This window comes from Cyprinodon tularosa, unplaced genomic scaffold (assembly GCF_016077235.1).
Source record: "Cyprinodon tularosa strain WSP-4 unplaced genomic scaffold, ASM1607723v1 ctg909, whole genome shotgun sequence".
Lineage (NCBI taxonomy): Eukaryota > Metazoa > Chordata > Actinopteri > Cyprinodontiformes > Cyprinodontidae > Cyprinodon > Cyprinodon tularosa.
The window spans coordinates 1-26,438 of record NW_024039684.1 but is presented as its reverse complement, the minus strand read 5'-3'; the positions used below and the strand labels follow the sequence as shown (position 1 = coordinate 26,438).

The 26,438-nt window shown below is 46.5% G+C and overlaps 1 protein-coding gene across 1 annotated transcript; it reads right to left on the bottom strand.

The window, feature by feature from the left end:
* Positions 1-92: 92 nt before the first annotated feature.
* Positions 93-23,872, bottom strand: LOC119776101 (dematin-like). The gene is made up of 17 exons (XM_038274340.1): positions 23,795-23,872; positions 18,117-18,183; positions 17,564-17,598; positions 15,352-15,432; positions 15,142-15,270; positions 12,536-12,580; positions 11,307-11,490; positions 8,850-8,894; positions 8,526-8,678; positions 8,238-8,338; positions 8,055-8,160; positions 3,404-3,462; positions 3,270-3,312; positions 3,173-3,180; positions 3,020-3,076; positions 2,850-2,930; positions 93-1,084 (listed from the first exon to the last, which is right to left on the bottom strand). The coding sequence occupies exons 3-17, from the start codon at positions 17,576-17,578 to the stop codon at positions 971-973; spliced, it is 1,221 nt and encodes a 406-aa protein (XP_038130268.1). The 5' UTR covers positions 17,579-17,598; positions 18,117-18,183; positions 23,795-23,872; the 3' UTR covers positions 93-970.
* Between the last annotated feature and the right edge of the window lie 2,566 nt (positions 23,873-26,438).

Sequence of the window (26,438 nt, the reverse complement as noted above, 5' to 3'; positions counted from 1 at the left end):
GATCTCATTTGGACTGAAGCTGAACTGGTCTGGAACCAGCATGAGGTCTGGGTTCAGCCGGTCAGATCATGGCCACCTTTAAAGGTTTGCTCCGTTCCGACCCCTGCAGGGTCTGATGCTTCATCGTCTGACCTCCTGCAGAGGCGAGCGCTGCCTCTAGAACCCTGTAGAACTTTCCTGCTTCCAGAGACCCAGCTGAGAGGGAACTAAGTTGTGTTGGAGCAGGGAGACATCTAGAACCTTTAGAACATGGGAACTGGAGCCAACAGGCTGTTGTTTTCCTCTCCTGGGAGGATCTCAGAGTTCTCCTTCTTCCTCTGGCTGGTGACCAGAACAGTTCAGAGTAAAGCTGTGACATCATCTCTGAGGCAGATGAAGGTTCTAGATGGTTCCTCCATGGAAGCGTTCCTCTCTGGTTCTACCCATGTGAATAGTTCTGGTCTGTCTGCAGATTAATCAGCTTCAGCCCAACAACCAGCTCCTTGTTTTTCTTCTCCAGCGCTGGAAAACAAACGCTGTCATTGTGACATCATCGCTGGCTAAGCCAATAGGAGGGGCTCTGTTAGAGACCGCCCACATCTAGTTGCTGTGGAAACTGACCCCGGGTCAGTGGGAATGTTGAGGGGAGGCAGGGGGGGCTGGAAGAACATCCCATATCATTACACGCCCACCACACCAGAGCCCGCCCTGCCCCGCGCTGTGGAGCCGTTTGCTGTGCGCTCGCTCTAGTTTAGTGAAGCTGGTGTTCCGCAGCTCTAGAAAGTAGAGCTGGTGACGTCAATGTGTGCAGCAGAACTCTAAGCCCGCTCCGTGTTTCTCTGCAAACCCAAAGGCCGTCTGAGACGACAACCACAAACCGAAGAGTCCACGGCGGCGCCGCCGTCTCAGGATCACATTCACAGTTCGATTGGCTTTCCGCTGGCCCATCCGGGAGGAGCAGGGGCTTCTGGGACATGAAGTCCCAGGGGGGTCAGAAGAGACAAAATCTCTTCTTCAGCTCATTCCTCTTCCACATGGAGAGGCGGTCAAATTCCTCGATGGGCATCCCAAAGACGCTGAGGAACTCCTCCTGGGAGAGATGTCTCTGCAGACAGGAGACAAACGACAGAACAGTCAGTAACCAATGACGACGACCAATAAACCAAACAGGTAACTATAGAGAACAACTGATTAAACCTATCTCAGATAATAAAGTAAAAAATCTTGGTGTTGTTTTTGATCAGGACCTGTCATTTAAATCCCAGATCAAATTCTTTCATCTGAGGAACATTGCAAAAATGAGAAATCTCCTGTCCAGGGGTGATGCTGAGAAACTAGTCCATTTGTTACTTCAAGGCTGGACTATTGTAATTCTTTACTATCAGGAAGTCCACAAACTGTAGTTAAAAGCCTTCAGCTGATCCAAAATGCTGCATCCAGTCACGGTCTTGGTTCTGTTAAGTTTTCAGTGAGTTTTCAGTTTCATGTTAATCCATTATTTTCTTTGTTTTCTAGCTTTATTGGGGTTTTCTGGATATATTTGAATTCTTAGGTTTTTCTTTTCTTGCCCTCTGGTGTTGGTCTTCTTTTTCCATAGCTCCTTCTAGAATCCTCTCTTCACACCTGCTCCCAATCAGCTCATTAGTCCGGTCTTGGTTCAGTCTCCCGTATATACTCTCCCTGTGCAGCAGTGCTGGTTCCTTGTCTTTCTCTGGATCTTCATGCATTTATTTCCCTGATGTCTCCATGGTTCTGGTTTGTGTTGCTTTTTTTTTGTTGGATTTTTGGATTCCTGCTTCTGTTACCTGTGATAACTTCATTAAAGTTACACAAACTCACCCGTGCTTCCTTGCCTCTGCATTTGGGTCCTCAGAACCTCAACCAAACCCTAACACAGTCTAAGTTCTGATCAAAACGAAAAAGAGAGATCATATCTCTCCTATCCAAGCTTCTCTTCATTGGCTTCCTGTTAAACTACAGCTTTACAGTTCATCAGATCATCCAGTCAGATTGATTAAAAGTTTTCTATCTAAGGAGCAATCCCTCACACTAAGCATGCTTGTAGTGACAGTGGAGAGGAAAAACTCCCTTTGAACAGGAAGAAACCTCCAGCAGAAGCAGGCTCAGTGTGAGCGGCCATCTGCTGAGGCCCACTGGGGTTCAAGGAGACAGAAGCAGACATAGAAAAAGAAGCATAGATACAAAAGGCAACTGTCAACCAGGATGAAGAGAGCACATCCAGTTAGTCACAGTCAGAGAAACAGGACTACACTGGAAAACAGGCTGATCTCCAACATCTAGAAACAAAGGTGTTGATGGCAGCAGCACAGCTGATATTTCTCTCCAGGATGGAGTCACAGCCAAACAATGACAGCATCCTGAACTTTTAGTTCTATGTTTTGTGTGAAAACTAAAGTATTGTTGGTAGAAATCCATTAAATCCTCAAAGAGCAGAGCTGGTTGCAACACAAAGATTATGTGAGGGGTTTGTGACGTGTGCATTTTGTTTCTTTTTGATTTCCTGATTGTTTATGTTCAAAAAGGTCTTGCCATATTTGGTCCTATTTGTGTTTAGTTTACTCTTACATTTTTTTCTCTGTTTTTCTTTTCCTCTTGACTAATGGTTTCTTTTTCACTGTCTCCCTCAGCTTCCCCACTTTCCTTCATCCACAGCTGCTCCACATGTCCTTTGTCTCCAGGTTCTTTGTCTCCCTCTAAACCCAAATTTTTTATCTATATTTCCATCTATAAAAATGTTTCAATGTTATTTCGAGTCTAAATGTTCGGATCTTAATTAAGAGCTGATATTTTTCTGCTTTGAATAGAAATGAACAAATGAAACTGGAGATGAAATTGGTGGTTGTTTTTACCTCCAGGCGGGTCCGGTCCACTCCAGGGGGCAGCTTGCTCCGTCCTCTGTGAGTCACCACCAGCATCTCGTATGGGAAGATCTACAGACGCAGATAAACCATGAAAACGATGAACCACCAGAACCACCAGAACCACGGGTCGCTGCAGCACCTGGTTCCTGCTGCCTCACCTTGTGCTCCAGCATGCTGGGGAGCGAGTTCCCCCGGTCCATCCTGGAGTCTCCATTCTGACCCAAATCAAACACAGAATTATGGTTTTAAACCAGTTTAACCAGTTAGTTACCTCCTCAGCAGCTGATTGGTTAAAGAGGTGCCGGCTGTACCTGAAGTCCTGCAGACGGACAGAGACAGAAATACGAATCAGTGTGACGAGCAGCAGGAGAGAGGAGAAGGTGTTGGAGAGGATTAAGACATTTTTACCTGTTGGACTTTTCTCTGAGGAGCTGAACTCTGCAGACTGGAGCTAGAAGATAAAGACACCTTCATCATCAGCTGACTGATCTGGATCCATCTGGATGTTCATCGATCAGGAGACGTGAAAAAACCAAACCTACCCTGGAGAGGCCGCTCTTAGAGGACGCCGGGAAATACACCGACCTGGAGGCGCTGGACGCTGGAGGAGAAAGGAGGGAAAGTTTGATAACAGGAGAATCGACCGACCTATCTATCCATCCATCCATCCATCCATCCATCCATCCATCCATCCATCATCCATCCATCATCCATCCATCATCCATCATCCATCCATCATCCATCCATCATCCATCCATCATCCATCATCCATCCATCATCCATCCATCATCCATCCATCCATCCATCCATCCATCATCCATCCATCATCCATCCATCATCCATCCATCCATCCATCATCCATCCATCATCCATCCATCCATCCATCCATCCATCATCCATCCATCATCCATCCATCATCCATCCATCCATCATCCATCCATCATCCATCCATCATCCATCCAGCATCCATCCATCATCCATCCATCATCCATCCATCCATCATCCATCCATCATCCATCCATCCATCCATCATCCATCCATCATCCATCCATCATCCATCCATCATCCATCCATCATCCATCCATCATCCATCCATCCATCATCCATCCATCATCCATCCATCATCCATCCATCCATCATCCATCCATCCATCATCCATCCATCATCCATCTCCATCCATCATCCATCCATCCATCCATCATCCATCCATCCATCATCCATCCATCATCCATCCATCCATCATCCATCCATCATCCATCCATCATCCATCCATCCATCCATCATCCATCCATCATCCATCCATCATCCATCCATCATCCATCCATCCATCATCCATCCATCCATCATCCATCCATCATCCATCCATCATCCATCCATCCATCCATCCATCCATCATCCATCCATCATCCATCCATCCATCCATCATCCATCCATCATCCATCCATCATCCATCCATCCATCCATCATCCATCCATCATCCATCCATCATCCATCCATCCATCCATCATCCATCCATCCATCATCCATCCATCATCCATCCATCATCCATCCATCATCCATCCATCATCCATCCATCCATCATCCATCCATCCATCATCCATCCATCCATCCATCATCCATCCATCATCCATCCATCATCCATCCATCCATCCATCCATCATCCATCCATCATCCATCATCCATCCATCATCCATCCATCATCCATCCATCCATCATCCATCCATCCATCCATCATCCATCCATCATCCATCCATCATCCATCCATCATCCATCCATCATCCATCCATCCATCCATCATCCATCCATCCATCATCCATCCATCATCCATCCATCCATCCATCATCCATCCATCATCCATCCATCATCCATCCATCCATCCATCCATCATCCATCCATCCATCCATCATCCATCCATCATCCATCCATCATCCATCCATCCATCCATCATCCATCCATCATCCACCCATCATCCATCCATCATCCATCCATCATCCATCCATCCATCATCCATCCATCCATCCATCATCCATCCATCCATCATCCATCCATCCATCCATCCATCCATCCATCATCCATCCATCATCCATCCATCCATCCATCATCCATCCATCATCCATCCATCATCCATCCATCCATCCATCATCCATCCATCATCCATCCATCCATCCATCCATCCATCATCCATCCATCATCCATCCATCCATCATTCATCCATCCATCCATCATCCATCCATCCACCCATCATCCATCCATCCATCCATCCATCCATCCATCATCCATCCATCCATCCATCATCCATCCATCCATCATCCATCCATCATCCATCCATCATCCATCCATCATCCATCCATCCATCCATCATCCATCCATCATCCATCCATCATCCATCCATCCATCATCCATCCATCCATCCATCCATCATCCATCCATCCATCCATCATCCATCCATCATCCATCCATCATCCATCCATCATCCATCCATCATCCATCCATCATCCATCCATCATCCATCCATCCATCCATCATCCATCCATCCATCCATCATCCATCCATCATCCATCCATCCATCCATCCATCCATCATCCATCCATCATCCACCATCATCCATCCATCATCCATCCATCCATCCATCCATCATCCATCCATCATCCATCCATCATCCATCCATCCATCCATCCATCATCCATCCATCCATCCATCATCCATCCATCCATCATCCATCCATCATCCATCCATCATCCATCCATCATCCATCCATCATCCATCCATCATCCATCCATCATCCATCCATCATCCATCCATCATCCATCATCCATCCATCCATCATCCATCCATCATCCATCCATCATCCATCCATCCATCCATCATCCATCCATCATCCATCCATCCATCCATCCATCCATCCATCATCCATCCATCATCCATCCATCATCCATCCATCATCCATCCATCCATCATCATCCATCCATCCATCATCCATCCATCCATCATCCATCCATCCATCATCCATCCATCCATCATCCATCCATCCATCCATCATCCATCCATCATCCATCCATCATCCATCCATCCATCATCCATCCATCCATCATCCATCCATCCATCATCCATCCATCCATCATCCATCCATCCATCATCCATCCATCCATCATCCATCCATCCATCCATCATCCATCCATCATCCATCCATCATCCATCCATCATCCATCCATCCATCCATCATCCATCATCATCCATCCATCATCCATCCATCCATCCATCATCCATCCATCATCCATCCATCCATCCATCATCCATCCATCATCCATCCATCCATCCATCCATCCATCATCCATCCATCATCCATCATCCATCCATCCATCATCCATCCATCCATCCATCATCCATCCATCCATCCATCCATCCATCCATCATCCATCCATCCATCCATCATCCATCCATCATCCATCCATCATCCATCCATCCATCCATCATCCATCCATCATCCATCATCATCCATCCATCATCCATCCATCCATCCATCATCCATCCATCCATCATCCATCCATCATCCATCCATCCATCCATCATCCATCCATCATCCATCCATCCATCATCCATCCATCATCCATCCATCCATCCATCATCCATCCATCATCCATCCATCCATCATCCATCCATCCATCCATCCATCATCCATCCATCATCCATCCATCATCCATCCATCATCCATCCATCCATCATCCATCCATCATCCATCCATCATCCATCCATCCATCCATCCATCATCCATCCATCATCCATCATCCATCCATCATCCATCCATCCATCATCCATCCATCATCCATCCATCATCCATCCATCATCCATCCATCATCCATCCATCCATCCATCATCCATCCATCATCCATCCATCATCCATCCATCCATCCATCCATCATCCATCCATCATCCATCATCCATCCATCATCCATCCATCATCCATCCATCATCCATCCATCATCCATCCATCATCCATCCATCATCCATCCATCCATCATCCATCCATCATCCATCCATCATCCATCCATCCATCCATCATCCATCCATCATCCATCCATCCATCCATCATCCATCCATCCATCCATCCATCCATCCATCATCCATCCATCATCCATCCATCATCCATCCATCCATCCATCATCCATCCATCATCCATCCATCCATCCATCATCCATCCATCATCCATCCATCCATCCATCCATCCATCATCCATCCATCATCCATCCATCCATCATCCATCCATCCATCCATCATCCATCCATCCATCATCCATCCATCATCCATCCATCCATCCATCATCCATCCATCATCCATCCATCCATCCATCATCCATCCATCATCCATCCATCCATCATCCATCCATCATCCATCCATCCATCCATCATCCATCCATCATCCATCCATCCATCATCCATCCATCATCCATCCATCATCCATCCATCCATCATTCATCCATCCATCCATCATCCATCCATCCATCCATCATCCATCCATCCATCCATCCATCATCCATCCATCCATCCATCATCCATCCATCCATCATCCATCCATCATCCATCCATCATCCATCCATCATCCATCCATCCATCATCCATCCATCATCCATCCATCATCCATCCATCATCCATCCATCCATCATCCATCCATCATCCATCCATCATCCATCCATCCATCCATCATCCATCCATCATCCATCCATCCATCATTCATCCATCCATCATCCATCCATCATCCATCCATCATCCATCCATCATCCATCCATCATCCATCCATCCATCCATCCATCCATCATCCATCCATCCATCATCCATCCATCCATCATCCATCCATCATCCATCCATTATCCACCCATCATCCATCCATCATCCATCCATCATCCATCCATCATCCATCCATCATCCATCCATCCATCCATCCATCATCCATCCATCATCCATCCATCATCCATCCATCCATCATCCATCCATCCATCCATCCATCATCCATCCATCATCATCCATCCATCCATCCATCCATCATCCATCCATCATCCATCCATCATCCATCCATCATCCATCCATCCATCATCCATCCATCCATCCATCATCCATCCATCCATCCATCATCCATCCATCATCCATCCATCCATCATCCATCCATCCATCATCCATCCATCCATCCATCCATCCATACCAGAGTTGTGGCTGTGGTCTGGCAGGGAGCGGGTCTTCCTCCTCAGAGGACCTGCAGTCTTTCCCAGCTCCTCCTTCAGGATGATCTTTCCCAGGTTGGACTGAATCTGACCCGGAATCAAACCGTAGAACCGTTTTAGGAGCCGCCAGAACCGCCCGGATAAAAACTCTGAACTCCACCTACTTTATTCAGCTCCTGTTTCTGAAGAACCTGCAGGCCCCACAGCTCATCCTCCTGCTCCCCATCCTCCTCCTCGTCTTCCTCCTTCTTCTTAGACTCCTTCTCTGCAGATAGGAAAGGAGACAAGGGGAGGAAATAAGGGGAGGATGTGAGGAGACAGAGTGTTTGTGTGATTTCATCTTCAGATATAAGCTGACCTGCACCAGCAGCTGCTGTATTTATGACTATAGGAATGTGTGTGTGTGTGTGGGTGTGTGGGTGGGTGGGGGGGGATTTGGGAGGTTGTCATACCAATGACAGCCAGGGAGGGGGGGCAGGGCCAATAGTCGGTCTCGATCTTTGAGGGCTGGTTTGGATCCGGAGGCTGAGCTGCAGGGAACTTTGAGGACTCGATGATCAGATCCTCGATGTGTTTCCCCTGAGGGACGGCGGAGGAGGACACATCTACACACACACACACACACACACACACGCACACACACACACACACACACACACACACACACACATACAGCATGTTAAAGCTGATTAAAAGGGGGGGGGGGGGGCTGCAGCAGCTGACCCACATTCAGCCTCAGAGGCACTGATCTTCCTGCTTCAGTGTCCCAGACTCACCCTGTCTGTAGATGGGAGGCTTCTTATAGATGTTGGATCCATTTTCTACCACAGAAAAACAAAACATTCATCAGAAAACACGTTAAAGGGCATTAGGGATTCAAACAAAGAATAAAAGAATTTTCTTTCAGTCCTAAAATCTAAAAAACATCCTTTTTATTTAGCATTTTTTTCGGAATCTGAGGAAGTCCTGCAGAACCTCGGCCTGAAACTGTCATAAAACGGAGCAGATGGAGCCAGTACTCAAGGTGAGACTATCAGTAGGATTAGTTTATTAAAACACAACCATAAACCGACAGAACAGAAGCATGGAGCTGATGTGGATCTGCGGACGTGCAGCGACTGCGGGGGGGGGGGGGGGGGGGGGGGGGGGGGGGCGGGGGGGGGGGATGACACTCTGGTTTAACAGCTCAGACCATCCTCTCAGCTATAGGCAGGATCAGCCAATGAGATGCAGCCCTGAGCTGACCAGAGCGTCCCCGATGCTGCAGCCCCGGAGAACAGGCAGGCAGCTGATCCGGGTCAGGGGAAAACAGATCATGCTCAGGAATCCAGGAGGCCGCCGCTCGATCGGAGGCTCTGACCCAAACAGGAAACAGGGATCCAGGCTTCCAGGAATCCGCGTAGCGTGAAGGAAGGTTCGGAGCAACAAGCTCAGACAGAAATGCACAGACAGGCAGAATCCAGCAAGAGTCCAAAGGATGGTTCAGGCAAACAGATCAGACGGGGACAGACAGGACCAGTGGGTGAGAGGGACAGGATCAGGAAATCAGAATCACAAAGGAAACCCTAAAACGCTCTCACCACTGGTTAGGGATTAAACTCGCCAGAAGACACTGGCTCCAGAATAATCTCCTCACTGGAACGGGGACATGAACGTTGGACTAACTAAAACTAACAAAACAATAAACGGGGAGCAATCATGATCTAGCCCCGATAGCTGGAACTGAGCCCAATATAGAGGAACGGATGCAGGTGGATGAGATCAGTGATAATTAGTGACCAGGCAGAAGTAGGCAGGTGGTGAAATGAACAATTAATTCAGGGCAGATCACAACAGAAACAAGCTCTGCTTCTGTTCTGGTTTCTCCTGATTGTCACCTGTCATCAAACACGGTTGGATGTTTAATCCGATTATTGAAGAACCCAGACGGGCCACGTTTAGCATCAGACCCTCTGGCTTTAAAGTCGTAGGGAAGCGGCTGTTCCAACCGTTGTATTTCCAAATTCTCCAGAGTGGATCCTGACTTTACACGAGTGAATAAAGTGAATGTGATTGGTCGATTATCAAGGGGGCGGGATTGTTGTGGCGGAAGGTTCTCAAGCAAGTCTGGTTGTGGCCGGTTTGTGGGAAGCATCTTGCTAACCAGTTAGCATCTTAGTGCTAGCAGGTTCCCAATGGGAAATTCCTTTGGGACCAAGTAGCACTAAATTGGTGGCTTAGAAACGACGCTGCCAAGGAACGCTATGGACAGAGGAAACATGCAAGAGGAGGAGAGTTTAGTGTCGGAGGTCGTGGATGAGTCTCCTCCGTCATCCATTTTTTATTTAGAGGAGGAAAGCGGGGACGAAGATGTTGTGGAAGAGGACGCCAGGGCGGCAGAAGCTTGGTTTGGTGTAGAAGGCTTCCAGCCGTACATGTTTGAGCCCTTGCCTCGCAACGCTGCCAGTTCTGTTAGCTCTACGCCTGCCGAAGACACAGACGTCCATCCCCGTGAACACTGGGACGCAACTCAATGGGAAAGGAAAGGATTCTGGTTTCAACCGTTGCGTATATTAGCTGCGACGCATGAATCAAGATGCTATGACCGAAAACATTTGATTGACAGATGACCGTTGATATGTGATTGGCCGATTTTAGGTGTTCAGGCTGACGTAGAACTAACTGGCCTGCAGAAGATAACGGGAAAAAAGGACGGGATTATTTTAAAATTGAAATGGTCTAAATTTTGGGACAATATGGTCTGATAAAAAGTATATTAACGTTTAAGCCTGAATTATTTGACGTATAAATATGACTTCCCTACGACTTTAAGCTTGGTTTCTGATCGACGTGTCCGTACGACCAAATGACGTCATTTTGGGCGTCCTCTACTTGGAAAACATGGCGAGCGAGCAGCAATTCCTGATGGTGATCGTCGCAAATGTTAATATCTACATCATCCTGTGATTTAGCTCATAATCATCTCCACTATCAGAAAAAGAAAACCACCAGGAAAGACCTGACTGTTGCTCTGGAACAGCATGAAGAGTCTTTGATAAAGCTGGTTTTCTACGTTCTCTGGTAGCGTGGTGATATGCTGCGGGCGGCGGCATAATGAGCCCGTTACTGCGGGGGTTACTGACCTCTCTACTCTGATCAGAACCGCGGCCCTGATGTGGTTCTAGGCGAAGATGTTTGGAAGAACAGTCTTAAAAATCCAATGAAGACTGGAGGTCAGTGGGTTAGGTGCTTACCGGGTCGGTGGAAGTGCTGCATGGCGGTTCTGGTGCCGACGGGGTGTGTGTTGGGCGTGCTGGGTGTGTTTAGCGTCGGCGGTGTGTGAGAGCTTTGCGTTCTGCTGCTCTGGATGGTGGAACAAGGTGAAGAATCTCCTGGGGACCGGTTCTCCAGCCAGTCCCGGGCCTCCTTGGACAAGTTCTGGGAAGAAAGCAGAAACAGAAGGATGAGAGCGAAGCTCCGTGAGGAAGCAGATCTCCAGATCTATGCTGACTCTGACTCCATGGGGGAGGAAACACCTGGAGGATCTCCTCCTGTGGAGCATCTCTGAATAATCGCTGGAACCCACCAGCAGGTCGTTATTCAGCTATAAACCAAAGAACCAGGAAATCCTGGAGGACATTTTGGACCATCTCAGTCACACCTAAATCTTCTCACTCGTTCCAGAGGAACTTATGACCCAGAATCCTCATCAGAACCTTTGTGGAGAGCCAGCAAACCTCATCCAGCTGAACCAGCTTCAAACATGAGACCCAGACCAGCAGAGCTGAGTTCTGATCCTAGTTGGACCCATTAGGTCCATCCAAACAGATGGACCCTGGCCTATTGAAGTATCTCAGCTTCTCCTTTCACTTTGGACGAGCAGCTGAGATCCTCCTGGATGATGAAACTTCTCTCCACATCTTAGAGCAGAACCTTCCTGGACTTCTTTGGGTCAGGAGCCACTTCTGAAGGACATTGTTGAAGGTTGGAACCAGAGCTGCAAGTGGAAGCATCCAGAAGATCTCCTCAGCCTGATGATGAGCCTGACCTCTGACCTTCTGGGAACCCTCCACCTTCCATCTCCCCACAGCTCCTGCTGCGAATCTGTGAATCTGATCTTCAACCTGCTACTGTTTCCAGGCTCCTCCATGGAAACAGGTTCCCTGAAGGTGGATGGAGCAACAGGTAGGGGAGGGGCTGCCATGAAGCTGCATCTTCATCGTCACCATCTCAGACAGAGACCACGATGAACATCACACCTTTATGTGGAGCACTCAGAACCACAGAAGGTCCAAACCATCTACAGACTCTGCCTGCTGGTTGCTAGGAAACAGTCCATAGCAACAAGGTGCAGCAGAAAGGCTGGAGCCGGATTCGGGTTTAGAGCAGCAGCAAGAGGAACAATGAGATGATTCACAGGAACTAGGCAGACATCTCAGTGACGCCTACAGAACATCTGAGCTGATGGGGGGGTGGTGGTTACCTCTGGGGAGGGAGGAGGAGAGATGGAGCGAGGAGACAAGGACCTCTGCAAGGAGAAGCAGAGCAAAAGAGAAGGTCAGAAAACAAACAGGCGGCAGATTTCCACCTAAACACATTTAACCATTCAAAACAAAAGAAATGATAACAGCAGATTAACCAGAAATCATCCACAAAAAAAACAAAGATTCAAAATCTAAAACATATAGATCTATAAAGTTAATCTGTAAGAAAAATCATTTGAAATAAATCTAAATGTCTAAAACAATCTTTATTACTGAGAATTAAGACAAAAAGCAATGTTGAAAACTTTTCTTTTGAATCTCTGCTGAAACACCTGATCTCCTCCTCAGTCATCCAGCAGCAGAGGGCTGCTAACGAGCTCCTTAATTAAGGCCTGCTAACGAGCTCCTTAATTAAGGCCTGCTAACGAGCTCCTTAATTAAGGCCTGCTAACGAGAGTCTGAGCCAAAATGTTGGACAAGGGAGGCATCTAAATGGAGCGGGATGGTGGGTCTGCCCCCATAACATAAACAAGAGTATCCGCTGTAGCCTGAGACAGCAGTGCTGCAGTTCCAGCTGTGACCAGCAGGAGGAGCTGCCCTCAGGTAACCTGTGTCTATCAAGTCAGTGAAAACAATACTCTGTCCATGTGCTTTAAAGTTATTCTGAGAAGCCTGAGAAGAAAAACCCCTGGGAATAATTTCTCACCGTGTGGGTGCCTGTCGCTTTAAGAGAGACAGACCCTCTGAGGACCAGCAGCTCTTCTGACCCTCTGACTGGTTCCTGTCTGCTCCCAGTTAGGAGGCGACTGGACCCAGACTGGCCTGTTTGTTTCTTTATTATTCAATTAAAAAACGTTGCTTCAGTCAAAAAACATATTTTCAATTAAAAACACCTTAACTTCAATGAAAGAAAATTACGACAATAAAGTCAGGAGAATGAAGCCAAAGGGCTACAAAATTAAACTGATAATATTAGAAAAATAAAAATATTAGGAATATAAACTATATTCTGAGAGTAAATTCCCTCTGATACTGTTTAAGTGTCTGAGTCTATCAGTAGATTAGCCACATTCAACATGGCGGACGCTGTGACTCATCTGCAGCATAGAGGCGTCTACGTCTATGGGCTGCGTTCAAATTCATGGGCTGCGTCCTCAGAAGGCCAGATTTGAAGGCCGATTACGTCATAGCGCGGCGCCGAGGTCTGGTCTCATTCCAGGACTCCTCGTTATGCGGCTGAAAAATTTGACCTTTTTTTTTTTGCTTGATTTGAAGGACGGGTCTGATGTATCCTCGCTATCCTTGGATATCCCAGGATTCATTGTGAGTTCAAGCAAGCCAAAATCAGTGTTCAAATGTATTTTTATTTTCACATTTTTTATTATCATTGAAGTGAAGGTGTTTTTAATTGAAAATATATTTTTTGATTGAAGCAACTTTTTTTGAATGAATAATAAAGACACCAACCTACCTTCATAAAGGCCACTCTGATTGGTCCAGAGACCAGTTGGAGCTAAACCAATCAGCAGGAAGAGTCCGTGAGGCAGACACCCAGTCTACTTTTAAGGCTAGGCTTAAAACTTTCCTTTCTGATAAAGCTTCTAGTTAGAGTGGCTCAGGTTATCCTGAGCTATCTCTATAGTTCTGCTGCTATAGGCTTAGACTGCTGGAGGACATAGGGACCCCTTTTTCATCATTCTGCTTCATTCTATCTCTATTCTCCCACTCTGCAGAATCTGTTAGTTCAATCTCTAACGTTCTGCTCTCTCTGCTTTTTCTCATAGTAGCTTCATCTGGTCTGTTCCTGTTTGGCTGTGACTCCATCCTGGAGAGAAATATCAGCTGTGCTGCTGCCATCAACACCTTTGTTTCTAGATGTTGGAGCTTGGCCTGTTTTCCAGTGTAGTCCTGTTTCTCTGACTGTGACTAACTGGATGTGCTCTCTTCATCCTCTGACATGGGAGCTGGCTCGGAGCTCGTCTGCCTGGCTGTGTGTTTCCTGGACGGGGCCGCCTGTGGAGCTGGTTGACAGTTGCCTTTTGTATCTATGCTTCTTTTTCTATGTCTGCTTCTGTCTCCTTGAACCCCAGTGGGCCTCAGCAGATGGCCGCTCACACTGAGCCTGGTTCTGCTGGAGGTTTCTTCCTGTTCAAAGGGAGTTTTTCCTCTCCACTGTCGCTACAAGCATGCTTAGTGTGAGGGATTGCTGAAGAGTCAATGAGTCGATGCAATCAGCTGGTTTTCCTTAGATAGAAAACTTTGAATCGATCTGACTGGATGATCTGGTGAACTGTACAGCTGTAATTTCTAACATTTCCACGGTTTCTGTGAATAATGAGGAAGATGTGAGACGATCAGGGAAAGATTTTGATCCGCAGATCTTTTCTTTAGACCAGTTAGGAGCCAGAAAGAAATGGTGCTGAGGAACTACAGTCGGTTTAAAACGAGCTCAGAAAAGCAAAGACAACAAATAAACTTAATGTTCAGAGGAAAAACACAAAAGGCAGCAATAAAGAGCCATAATATGTCAGCAAAGACTCTCTGAGAACCATCAGCCCCCAGAAGGAGGTCAGACAGATTGAACCCTAATCTGCTGGTCAGTCACCTCCAGGGGGCTGTAGCTGTAGTGCGGCTGGTAGATCATCAGGTCGGGTCTCTCGATGTCCAAGATGGCCTTGTCCCTGGGCAGTGCAGCCAGGTCCTTGTAGCCGATGACGCCGTCCTCTACCCTGGCCTGCAGGGACAGACGGGGGACGGGTCAGAGAGGACAGAGGATGGACTGATCTGAAGGTCTACTGAGTTCATCTTGACTCACCACGATGGCAGCAGCAGGAGAGCCAGGAACGCTGGTCCCCCTGAGCGACAAGACGCTCCCTGGAGACGTCTGAGCCGGCTGCTGCTCCGCGTCGCACACAGAGACGGGAACACGGTTAGAGGTCAGTTTCACCGACAGAAGCACGGAGCTTCATGGTTAACCCCTTAAACCCGGCGGGCCTGGTACAGGACCCAGCTGATACCTGCTGATGTTTATCTATTTATAGAAATGGCCCAAACACAGTCACATGGGGTTTCATCCACGCGCCTTTCAAATGGGGCTTTAAAATTTCTAAAACATGTTTCAAAATTATTTTTTCACAAGTATTTTTTTTATAGTTGTGTAAACAAATAAAAAGAGATTTAAAATTCCACCTGACGTGTGTGACTCTGTGGGAGTAATGCAACAGCAGGTATTCATTTTTAGCCCCGCCCCCTAATGGCTGCCAATATTGGAAACTAGAGGCTCAGACCTTTCCAAGGAGGGGTCAGAGGTCATTGTGCAACCATTTCAGGTGTAACAGGCATGCGTTACATAAGCTGTTCTGTTATTCTTATTTTCTGTCCAGTTTGGTGAAATTATTGGTAAATTTAAATGAAACAACGGCTAAATCTGAGGAGCAAAGGCTTTGCCTTATGGAGAAGGTCTCCAATAATGGAAATCAGCAATTCGTCTGACCAGATACCCTTTTATGGGGGGGTTCTGATCATCTGTCAGATGAGCATACCCCGTCAGACCAGCATACCCATAGTCATTACCTGTTTTACTCTTTAGTTTATCCCTTTAGTTTTTTATGAAAAATAGACTTTAAACTTCCTCAAGAGGTGAGTATCCCTTTAGTCATGCACAAAAAAAAAATAAATGACTTACTTCTTGGTGTTTTTTTAAGCGTACAGCGATCTGACCTTGAATAGTTTTGTTTGTGCATGACTAGAGGGAAACACGCCTGTCGAACCTCTCAACATCCTCCTGATTTTGGGAAATTCTCGCCTATTCTGCATACCCAAATGGAAAAGCAAATAACTGAGGAACTTTAAGCCCAAATTACACGTGTGATGCAATATTTGAAAGCTAACACCTTCTACTTTCTGAATATATAAATAAAAATTGGGTGAGTAAAACACAGCCCAAGCTGCATCAGTTCAAACAGACTCAAAGTTGTTTTTTTATTTAGACATTCTTGCTCGTTGTGGCTCTTTGACATGTTTACATTTTGACCTGCTGCTCTTTCTGTTTAATTGTGCTTTGGTGCTCACTGTGTCCATAAAATGAACTTGGCCTTTGATTTGTGGAGAATTTAGCTTTCTGACGTTGTGTAACAGGACTATTTTGGTAAACATTTTACCCCTGGAATTTTCATGCATTCTGAGTTATTAGTTGAAAAGGCTTTAAAACGGGTCACCGGTGATCCAACGGGTTTTGAGAGGTTAAAGTCTATTTTTCGTACAAAACTAAGGGATAAACGCAACTCTGATGTGTTCCACATGCTATTGACTATAGGTATGCTAGTGTGACAGAGCAGCGGCCCCGTCACCAGGAGGCACAGGCTGATGCTCCGGTACTGATGCTGGGACCCACGTGAAGAAGCAGGTCCTCATGTTTCTCTGATGCTTTGACCCGACTGAGTTCTGGAGGATCTAATAGACTAGTATTTGAGTCACTTCAGGCTGCTGTGTGAACGTAGCCTGAAGGCCTGGTTATCCTCCCGCAGCAGCGTGTCGCAGATATTTTTGATTTCTGCCCAATATTGAAGCGTGGTCTGCGCTATGTTATTCCACGCCACAACGCAAGATTGCCATTCAGGAATTAGCTGTGGGTCTAGATGCGGCGGTGAGGAAGTGGGGGCAAGTTTGTGCGCAATGGAGAGACATGAGGGCCAAAAAGAGCGGGGATCCGGGTGGAAAAAGGGTCCCAGCGTTCTCACCTCGCTCTGCTAGCTGCTCCATCTTCACCAGTCGTTTTCCACAATGGCGGTCAGACAAACAAAACCAGCCGGTAAGGAACCAAACAGGAAATACGCATAGAGTACAGCGGATGGAGATTTGACCAATCATAGGCCTCCTGTCTGCGGTTTCTGAGCAAACAGCCTAAACACTGCTCCAGTTCTAAGGTTAGAAGATGTTTTTTTGTATGGAGATTGTTGATTCAGCTGGTTCTGATCTGGGTTCCTGTTAAGCCCCTCCCCCATTTGAAGGAACAGGAAGAGACTCACCTTTGGCATCATCATGCCTGCTGGTTGGTCAGATCCTGAGGAAGACACAGGTGAGACAGGAAGTTAAAACCATGCAGGTAAAATACAGAGAGATAATTGTGAACAAGTCCACAGCAGACTGATGGGAGAGCAGCAGAACCAGGTCCACAGGGCACAGAGGGAAGGTAGCATAGTTTAGCATGGGGGGGGGAACATGAAGACTGGCTCCTTCTGGGGGAAACTGGCTTAAACCTGAACCTCCTAAAGCTCAACCAGAGGAAGGTGGTGAATAAGGTCTATAAAGGCGAGTTGGTGCTGAGCTCTGCTGTCCCCTGATTCCAGCATCTGCATTCATGTGAGCTGAGGACTCGGCTCTGGTCAGATGACTTGTTTGGATGTGAGCAGAACTCCCATCATGCTCGGCTGCAGCTGCAGCTTAACGGCCGCCGGCGCTTCATTGTGCGACACGTCCAAATGACACAAAGGGACGGTTCCAGAGTGCACGGCTTTGTGGGGCTAAAACAGGCGGAGGAGCGGGAAGCTGCGTTCAGGAACACCAGCTGAGTGTTTTTACCTCACAGAGAAAAGGTGGATCATCTCTGGATGGGTTTGTTTTCTGGGCTCGTCTGCCCAATCAGCTCCTAAAAAAAACACACAGAGACTCATGAACAAGAGGAAACCCAGAGAACATCAGCTTCAAGCACAAAAATCCAGCAATTTTAAATGTTTGTAATAAATACATGATTATTACACATAGTGCTGCAAAACCACACAAAACACAGACAGCAGCTATTTAAAACTAATCACAAACACACAAAAACACTAAAAAGTGATAAAGTTAACCCCAAAAGTGCAAATCTTTAATATAAAAAAGGAAATTATTCTAAAATAGGCAAAACTTTATAATATATAATACGCTAAGGAGTCTTTATTACATGACTTCTGTAAAAATAAAACAGATAAATATGCATCAGTATTTATCTGTAAGATTTAGCTTTCTCTTAATGCTGACAAAACAAAGTTAATGTTGTTTTTAAAGCATAAGAACGGGATTCAAACCCTTCCAGCAGTGTCCACTCTGGAGGGGAAAGTCATTGAGGTGGAACACGAATATTAATACCTTGGAACTGGAATTAACTCCCTCACCTTCAAACCTTTTATTGATAAACGTGTGAATAAATAAAAAATTAAACCGGGCTTCTTCTTTTGTTAATAAAACATGTTTTTCTTTCTGAGTAAAAAAAGCGCTGTGCCTCTGCCTCGTTTTTATCCTTCTTAGATTATGGTGACATTTATTATAAGAATGCTGCTTCTTCATGTCTTCAAATATTGGACTCTGTTTACCACACTTCATTAAAGGTGCAGTAGATCTTCTCTGACCCATTTTTTACCATGTGGCTTAAAGATCTCCTCACAGTCGCTTAGTAAGCAGTGAAATAGAAGATCTGGAAGTAAAACAAAAATAAATGGTGAAAAATCAATGAATAACTCAAACCAATCACAAAAGACGGGATGTTGTACACGATTGGTTCCTGAACGAATCCACCCCCCAATGATTGTTTAAGACGCCATGGCTGGAAGCTAGCCACTTCTATGCTACGTTCACACCAAGAGCAGCAGAAGCAGCTAAATCACGCGTGCTGCTTCCTTTTAGATGTTTGTACCAGTTTAGTTCTGATGCGCAGCTGAAGCATCTTTGCTGCTCGGTGGTAAATTGGGTCTGATGCGCAGTGGGCGGAGCTACCCTATCCTTTCTTTCCCTGGAACAATGGCAGCTATATTAGCTATGATCAGCGGGTAAAAAGTAGTTAGAATCTATGTTGAAGTGAGAAAGTCCTCCTGAAAACATGGTCTGTGCAGTCAGTTCATCCAGATTACCATCCTGCCTTCAAAGATTATTTCTCTGTGGGAGCCGCTCAGACCCCCACATACCGGCGCTGCGCTGTCACTGGGAATCCCCAGCAGCAGCTGCCTCAGGCCCGCTCGCCTCTTGGGGGTTCACTGCAGCAGCTGGAAGGCGGTTTCAATGTATGTAATCCAAACTGCAGGCACCAGGATAATAAAAGCGTACATGTTTTTCTGGCTGGTTTCTACATTTTAAGCTAATTTAGGGGTTAATAAACTGTTTCAGAGGAGTGATCATAGCGCTCTGCATTACTGCATCAGCGCTGCAGACAGCATGCGCTGCAGACAGCATGCGCTGCAGACAGCATGAGCTGCAGACAGCATGCGCTGCAGACAGCATGCGCTGCAGACAGCATGAGCTGCAGACAGCATGCGCTGCAGACAGCATGAGCTGCAGACAGCATGCGCTGCAGACAGCATGAGCTGCAGACAGCATGCGCTGCAGACAGCATGAGCTGCAGACAGCATGCGCTGCAGACAGCATGCGCATTCATGTGTTATGGTTTTTCATTTGGATTAAATAATAGCTGCATGAATCATGACAGCAGACAAGATAGAGGAGAGCAGGAGGCGGGGTTACCAATCTACTCGCTCTGGAGAGCAGAGTTCGCTGCTTTTAGATGTTGTCTCCAAAGTCTCCAGTAGCAGAAAAAACGTCTCTAGATTTGGCGCTAGGAGCTTTTTAGAAATCAAAGTGCTAGAGGGGTCTGAAAAGTGGCTAAATATAGCGACTAAAGCGCTAAGTTGGCAACACTGCTCTTTGCATGGTTTGTTTTCAAATGGTTTGGTGCTGTCTGTTTGGACCTTTCTGAACATGTGCAGCAAATGGACTGATCCAATATGGTGGACACTGAAGGGGGGGGGGCTGAGACACACTTAATATTATCAGCGTTCTGATGGCATTTTAGCCAAAGGATTTTATCAAAAACATAATTAATGTGCACAAATAAGAAATTGTTGTATTAATTATAAATGTAAATGAAGTTTTATGAGGCCCCCAGGAACGTGGGGCCCTTAGCAACTGCCTAGTATTACCTAACGGTTCATTCCCCCCTGTTGGGGGCGAGAAAATGGTTTCATGTTGGCTCCAAAGATATGATAGGATTAATGTAAACATGAACGGCTTGTGAACCTGAAGTCAGACAGATGCTGATGATTTCCTGCCCGCTATGATCCTCTGGATGGGGGGGGGGGTTCATTCTAGGCTGGATGGATCAGACTGGGCTCTGGTGTCACCCACACTCTGAATTATTGATGTCCTAATGGTTTGTTAATGGCCAGACTGGGAGCTGTGGGAATTCTGGTCACTTTCGGATGCTGAATCCTTCATTCATTAAACTGGATTCATTCATCCAAACCAGTTTATAGACGAGCAGCGTTCTGGACCAATCAGAGCTTCAGATCAACGAGCCTCTTCTCTCTCATTATTAGCAGAACATTTCTAAGCATGCAGACCAACCAGGCTTAACATTATGACCACCTATGCCTTGGATGTTTCTATGGACAGTCAGAGGGGGTTGGGTGGACAGATCAACCTATGACGCCCCCTCTAAGCCATCCTGCTGGTCGCCCCTCTGGTACTGGAGCAGCTCTGATTGGTCCAATCAAGACCTGCTGAGGAATGGCGCCTCATGACATCAGCAGCAGACCTTGAAGGCTGGGGGCCTCCATGGATGCTTCGACCCACATCGACCAGAGGCTCCACCGGACGCAGATCAGAGGAGTGTGGAGGTCAGGTTAAATTTACAAAGTCAAACTATTTTGGATCATTTTGTTAAGTTTGTTTGTTAAACATCAAACTTGCTTCAGAACCTTGATGTGTGAAGAAAAGCCAAACAGAACCACATAAAAAACCTTTAACCTGATCTGCAGGCGTCACGGTTCCTCTAGAGCTGCAAGACCCACGTCTACCTGAGAGCACCTGAGTCTTTTTTCAAGTTTATGGGAAATAAAGTAAAAATATAAATAAATAAAGCTCCTTCCAACCATCTACTGTCTGAAACCCCTGATTCAAGCAGGGATTCCAAATAAACATCTGTTCTAACCAATGACAGGATTCACATGGCCTCTGCGCAGCGGCGAGCGGACGCATGACGCAAAACGTTTTCTTCCAGACGCTGCAGCAAGAAAGGAGTAAACATCGAGCAATAACGTCTCTGCATAGAAAAAATAACGATTACAGCATCTAGATCTTCAAAATTATTCAGTAAAATGGATATTTCTACATAAAATCCTCTGTTGATCCGTTCTGAGGTGTGTCTGTATCTCAGCAACTCATCATTACTGGACTGCATTTAATAATATAGCTAATTGAAACTGGATTGAAGCTTCTCTGCACCCACAAAAACTCCTAAGAATCATCTGATGCCCGGAAATGCAGAGTGAAGCGGTTTTAACTGCTTTAACATCCAGATGAGGAGTCGTTTTGGTCCTTCTTCTGCATTTATCGCAGGCATTCATCTGAGCATGCTCCCTGGAGCTCCTCTGGGCTTCGCTCTGCTGCAGAGCAGAGGCAGTGAAGGAACCTGGAGAACCTGGAGGGAACCTCAGTGCCGGAAGAACCAAACCCAGGAGCTGCTTTCCACAAAGCAACCATCAAACAATATATCATTCTCCTGTATAGATTTAGCCTTAAAGTTGTAGAGAAATCCTATTTAAATGTCAAATAATTCTGGCTTAAACATGTATATAAATGCACTCTTTATCAGACCATGTTGTACCAAAAGTTAGAAAATTTTTATTTAAAAAAAGAATCCTGTCTTAAAATCTGTTTTTTTCCGTTATCTTCTGCAGCCCAGTTAGTTCTACGTCAGCCTGAACACCTAAATTCATCCAATCATATATCAACGCTCATCTGTCAATCAAATGTTTTCGGTCATAGCATCTTGATTCATATGTCGCAGCTAATATTTGCAACGGTTGAAACCAGAATCCTTTCCTTTCCCACTGAGTTGCGTCCCAGTGTCCACGGGGATGGACGTCTGTGTCTTCGGCAGGCGTAGAGCTAACAGAACTGGCAGCGTTGCGAGGCAAGGGCTCAAACATGTACGGCTGGAAGCCTTCTACACCAAACCAAGCTTCTGCCGCCCTGGCGTCCTCTTCCACAACATCTTCGTCCCCGCTTTCCTCCTCTAAATAAAAGATGGATGACGGAGGAGACTCATCCACGACCTCCGACACTAAACTCTCCTCCTCTTGCATGTTTCCTCTGTCCATAGCGTTCCTTGACAGCGTTGAATTTCCCATTGGGAACCTGCTAGCGCTAAGATGCTAACTGGTTAGCAAGATGCTTCCCACAAACCGGCCACAATCAATCCCGCCCCCTTCATAACCGACCAATCACATTCACTTTATCACTCGTGTAAAGTCGGGCACCACTCGGGAGATTTCGGAAATATAACGGTTGGAACAGCCGCTTCCCTGCGACTTTAAAACACCTAGAATATTTTTTAATTCTGATATAAAATATAACCATTAGAATTTATTTTGTCCAAAGCAGCTCGAAAACCCAAAGAATCACCTGCAGCTGCAGACCTCTGATCCCCCTTTTCATTTTTACCATCCTGTTAATAGGCAGTTTTTCCTCTCCACTGTCGCTGCATGCTTGCTTGCTGGTAGGGATTGCTGCAGAATCAGCAACACAATGAATGCTAGACTCTAGCTGTTGGACTTGATGACCGGGAATGGACGAGCCGGACTAGGAATCTGTTGATTGGACTGAACTGATTTTATGTTTTAGGAGCCTTAAGATGACTTGTTTGGCGAGATGCTCTAATCTCCAGATGTCAGAGTCGGACCAGAGTCTCATCACCATGTTGGGTCATCATCATTGATCTGATCAACCAGAACCAGAACCAGCTGCTGCTCCTCAGCATTCAGCAGCTTTATAGCTAACTGGGTTAAAGAGGAAGATCCTCCAGCTGCTGCCCAGGTTTATTGAAAAAAATCCATCAGGAGCAATACGTGTGGGCCGGTTATCTGACCGCGACTGTCTGTAGACAGAGAGGAGGCGTCAGGAGGTCTCCAGAGGTGGATCGGTTCGGATCAATGAGGCGAACGTATCTAATCAATCTCCATAAATTTACCCTGGAACTCAGAGACTGAGGCTGAAATGGACCCAGGGATCAGATGAGCTCAGTTTAACACCGACTCTCATCCAGCTCCTCCTGGAAGACATGAGGACCCAGGAGAAGAAGAACCCGGGTCTGGGTGAATAAACCATGTTCCTCCTGCTCCTCTCATCTTTTTTGCCGTCTATTTTAGGAAGCTGTTTGATTTCCAGGAAGTGGACTCTGTTGCTAAGCGATGATCTGAAGATGAAATTGTGAAACCGACACCAGAACTCACCACAGAACTCTGTCCTCGTGTCCTTCCCTCAGCGTCCTGCAGGCTGATCTGCCTACAGTCCACTGGGACGCCACATAACTGGGAGGAATGCTGGGATATATCTGCCCGTTGCTAGGATACCACACCCTGCTGTCCAATCAGCTGGCAGAGATGTGGGCGACACAATGAGAGTAAGACTGCTCTGACACAGAGCCCCACCATCGGACCACCACGACTCCGACACAGAGCCCGGGGTCACAGCAGCAGGTGAGCCCCGCCCCCCTGCCACGCCCCGGAGCTTAAATCAAACCACCGATCCAGCAGCGTTTAGTTCAAGGCCTCTCCTGCAGCTGCAGGTCAGTAGGAGGACGGAGGAATTTGTTTGTCAGGCTGGTAAAGATGCAGGAAATTCGTTTTTGTCACTGAATGCACCATGAAGCTTCTAGAAGTTTGCATGAATAAGAAAAAAAAAGATTTTATTCTTCAAAGCTGCAGAAAAGAAAACTAATTTATGAAACTAAAGGTTTAAACTCTTAGTTTCAGTGTTTTAAGTTTTTATATTTTAAATTCTGAACTCGACGCCTGTATCCTGCCCCCTCAGGGTGTCTGCTTTCCTTCATCCTTCTAACAAGCTGAATAAATGGACAGTTTACTGGCTGGTTATTCTGCCTGTTTGTCTCCATCTCTTTGTGTCTGGACCAGCAGCCGTAAATTATCCCGTTAGTATCACCGAGGCGGTCGTTAGTGCCGGTCACTGACTTCCTGCAGGCTGACATGGATGCTGACAATCTCTGGGCCTGAACGTGCTGCGTTCAGGGACCGTTGGACACCAGTGTTCAAAGGTAATAAAGGTAATTATTGGACTTTATTTCTGTTAAAGAAGGACAAACTATGAATCATGAATACTACTATTATTTTTTACTTTTTTTCTGACATGGTGACTCGGCTTTCCGTGCAGACATGCAGGATCCCTGCATCTTCTGAGGCTTCCAGGGGATGGATTCCTGACCCCCCCCATCAGACCCACCAGCTCATAAACCTCTCTGTTGGTTCTGATCAGATCAGACCCGTTCTCCATGTGCTATACGAGCACAGCTTCAGTCCAGTCGATGTTTCCACTCTCTCCTCCTTCTCTCCCTGGCTGTAATTATTAGACGCTAACGTTAGGGTGAATATTCAAAGCCCTGAGGACTTCCTGCCATGTTTCCTGCTCTCTCCCTGCTGCTCTGCGGCAGGATGTCTCCTGCTCTCATGGTGGATGCTCTTGTTTTCCTCCTGCCTTTGAAGCTGCTTGTCTTGCTGCAGTTTGCTGCAGTGTACGGTTAAAGCATCGAAGCTGGAGGCTGCAAGTGGGTCGGACACCGAAATCTGCTGAGTCATAATTTGCAGAGTCATCTAGCAGCTGCTGATCTACAAATGAAACAACTCTGCTACAGCTGGAAGAATCAGCATTTAACTGCTGATCTGCGTCTCATTTGGTCTGCTTTTATCCACGTATCATGGTTCATTTCCCTCCGATACGGTTTAATCTGAGACTGATTCTTTAAGCAGTGTGGCCCCTTCAGGCTCTCACTGTGCTTTCATGTTTCTCTTCAAGATGTTTGTGTAGCTGCTGGATGGATTCATGTTCCCCTCAATCTGCATCTATTTAGTCTGGATCTCCCTCTGATGCAGCAGGAGTCCTGGAATTTCCTGTTTCCCATAAATATTCCACAAAAACAAAATCTGAATCCCTTCTATGTGAAGAATAGAGCCAGGATCATCATATGGAACCTGAAGGCATCTCTACCTGCTGTGGTTCTACTGAACCTGAAGGCATCTCTACCTGCTGTGGTTCTACTGAACCTGAAGGCATCTCTACCTGCTGTGGTTCTACTGAACCTGAAGGCATCTCTACCTGCTGTGGTTCTACTGAACCTGAAGGCATCTCTACCTGCTGTGGTTCTACTGAACCTGAAGGCATCTCTACCTGCTGTGGTTCTACTGAACCTGAAGGCATCTCTACCTGCTCTGGTTCTACTGAACCTGAAGGCATCTCTACCTGCTGTGGTTCTACGGAACCTGAAGGCATCTCTACCTGCTGTGGTTCTACTGAACCTGAAGGCATCTCTACCTGCTGTGGTTCTACTGAACCTGAAGGCATCTCTACCTGCTCTGGTTCTACGGAACCTGAAGGCATCTCTACCTGCTGTGGTTCTACTGAACCTGAAGGCATCTCTACCTGCTCTGGTTCTACTGAACCTGAAGGCATCTCTACCTGCTGTGGTTCTACTGAACCTGAAGGCATCTCTACCTGCTGTGGTTCTACTGAACCTGAAGGCATCTCTACCTGCTCTGGTTCTACTGAACCTGAAGGCATCTCTACCTGCTGTGGTTCTACTGAACCTGAAGGCATCTCTACCTGCTCTGGTTCTACTGAACCTGAAGGCATCTCTACCTGCTGTGGTTCTACGGAACCTGAAGGCATCTCTACCTGCTGTGGTTCTACTGAACCTGAAGGCATCTCTACCTGCTGTGGTTCTACTGAACCTGAAGGCATCTCTACCTGCTGTGGTTCTACTGAACCTGAAGGCATCTCTACCTGCTCTGGTTCTACTGAACCTGAAGGCATCTCTACCTGCTCTGGTTCTACTGAACCTGAAGGCATCTCTACTGCCTTTTCAAC

Excerpts from the sequence above, each read along its gene's own strand:
- LOC119776101 (XM_038274340.1), bottom strand. Across the intron at positions 3,463-8,054 it reads AGACCACAGCCACAACTCTG|CGTCCAGCGCCTCCAGGTCG; the intron begins GTATGGATGGAT and ends TTTCTCCTCCAG. Across the intron at positions 3,313-3,403 it reads CTAAGAGCGGCCTCTCCAGG|CTCCAGTCTGCAGAGTTCAG; the intron begins GTAGGTTTGGTT and ends TTTATCTTCTAG.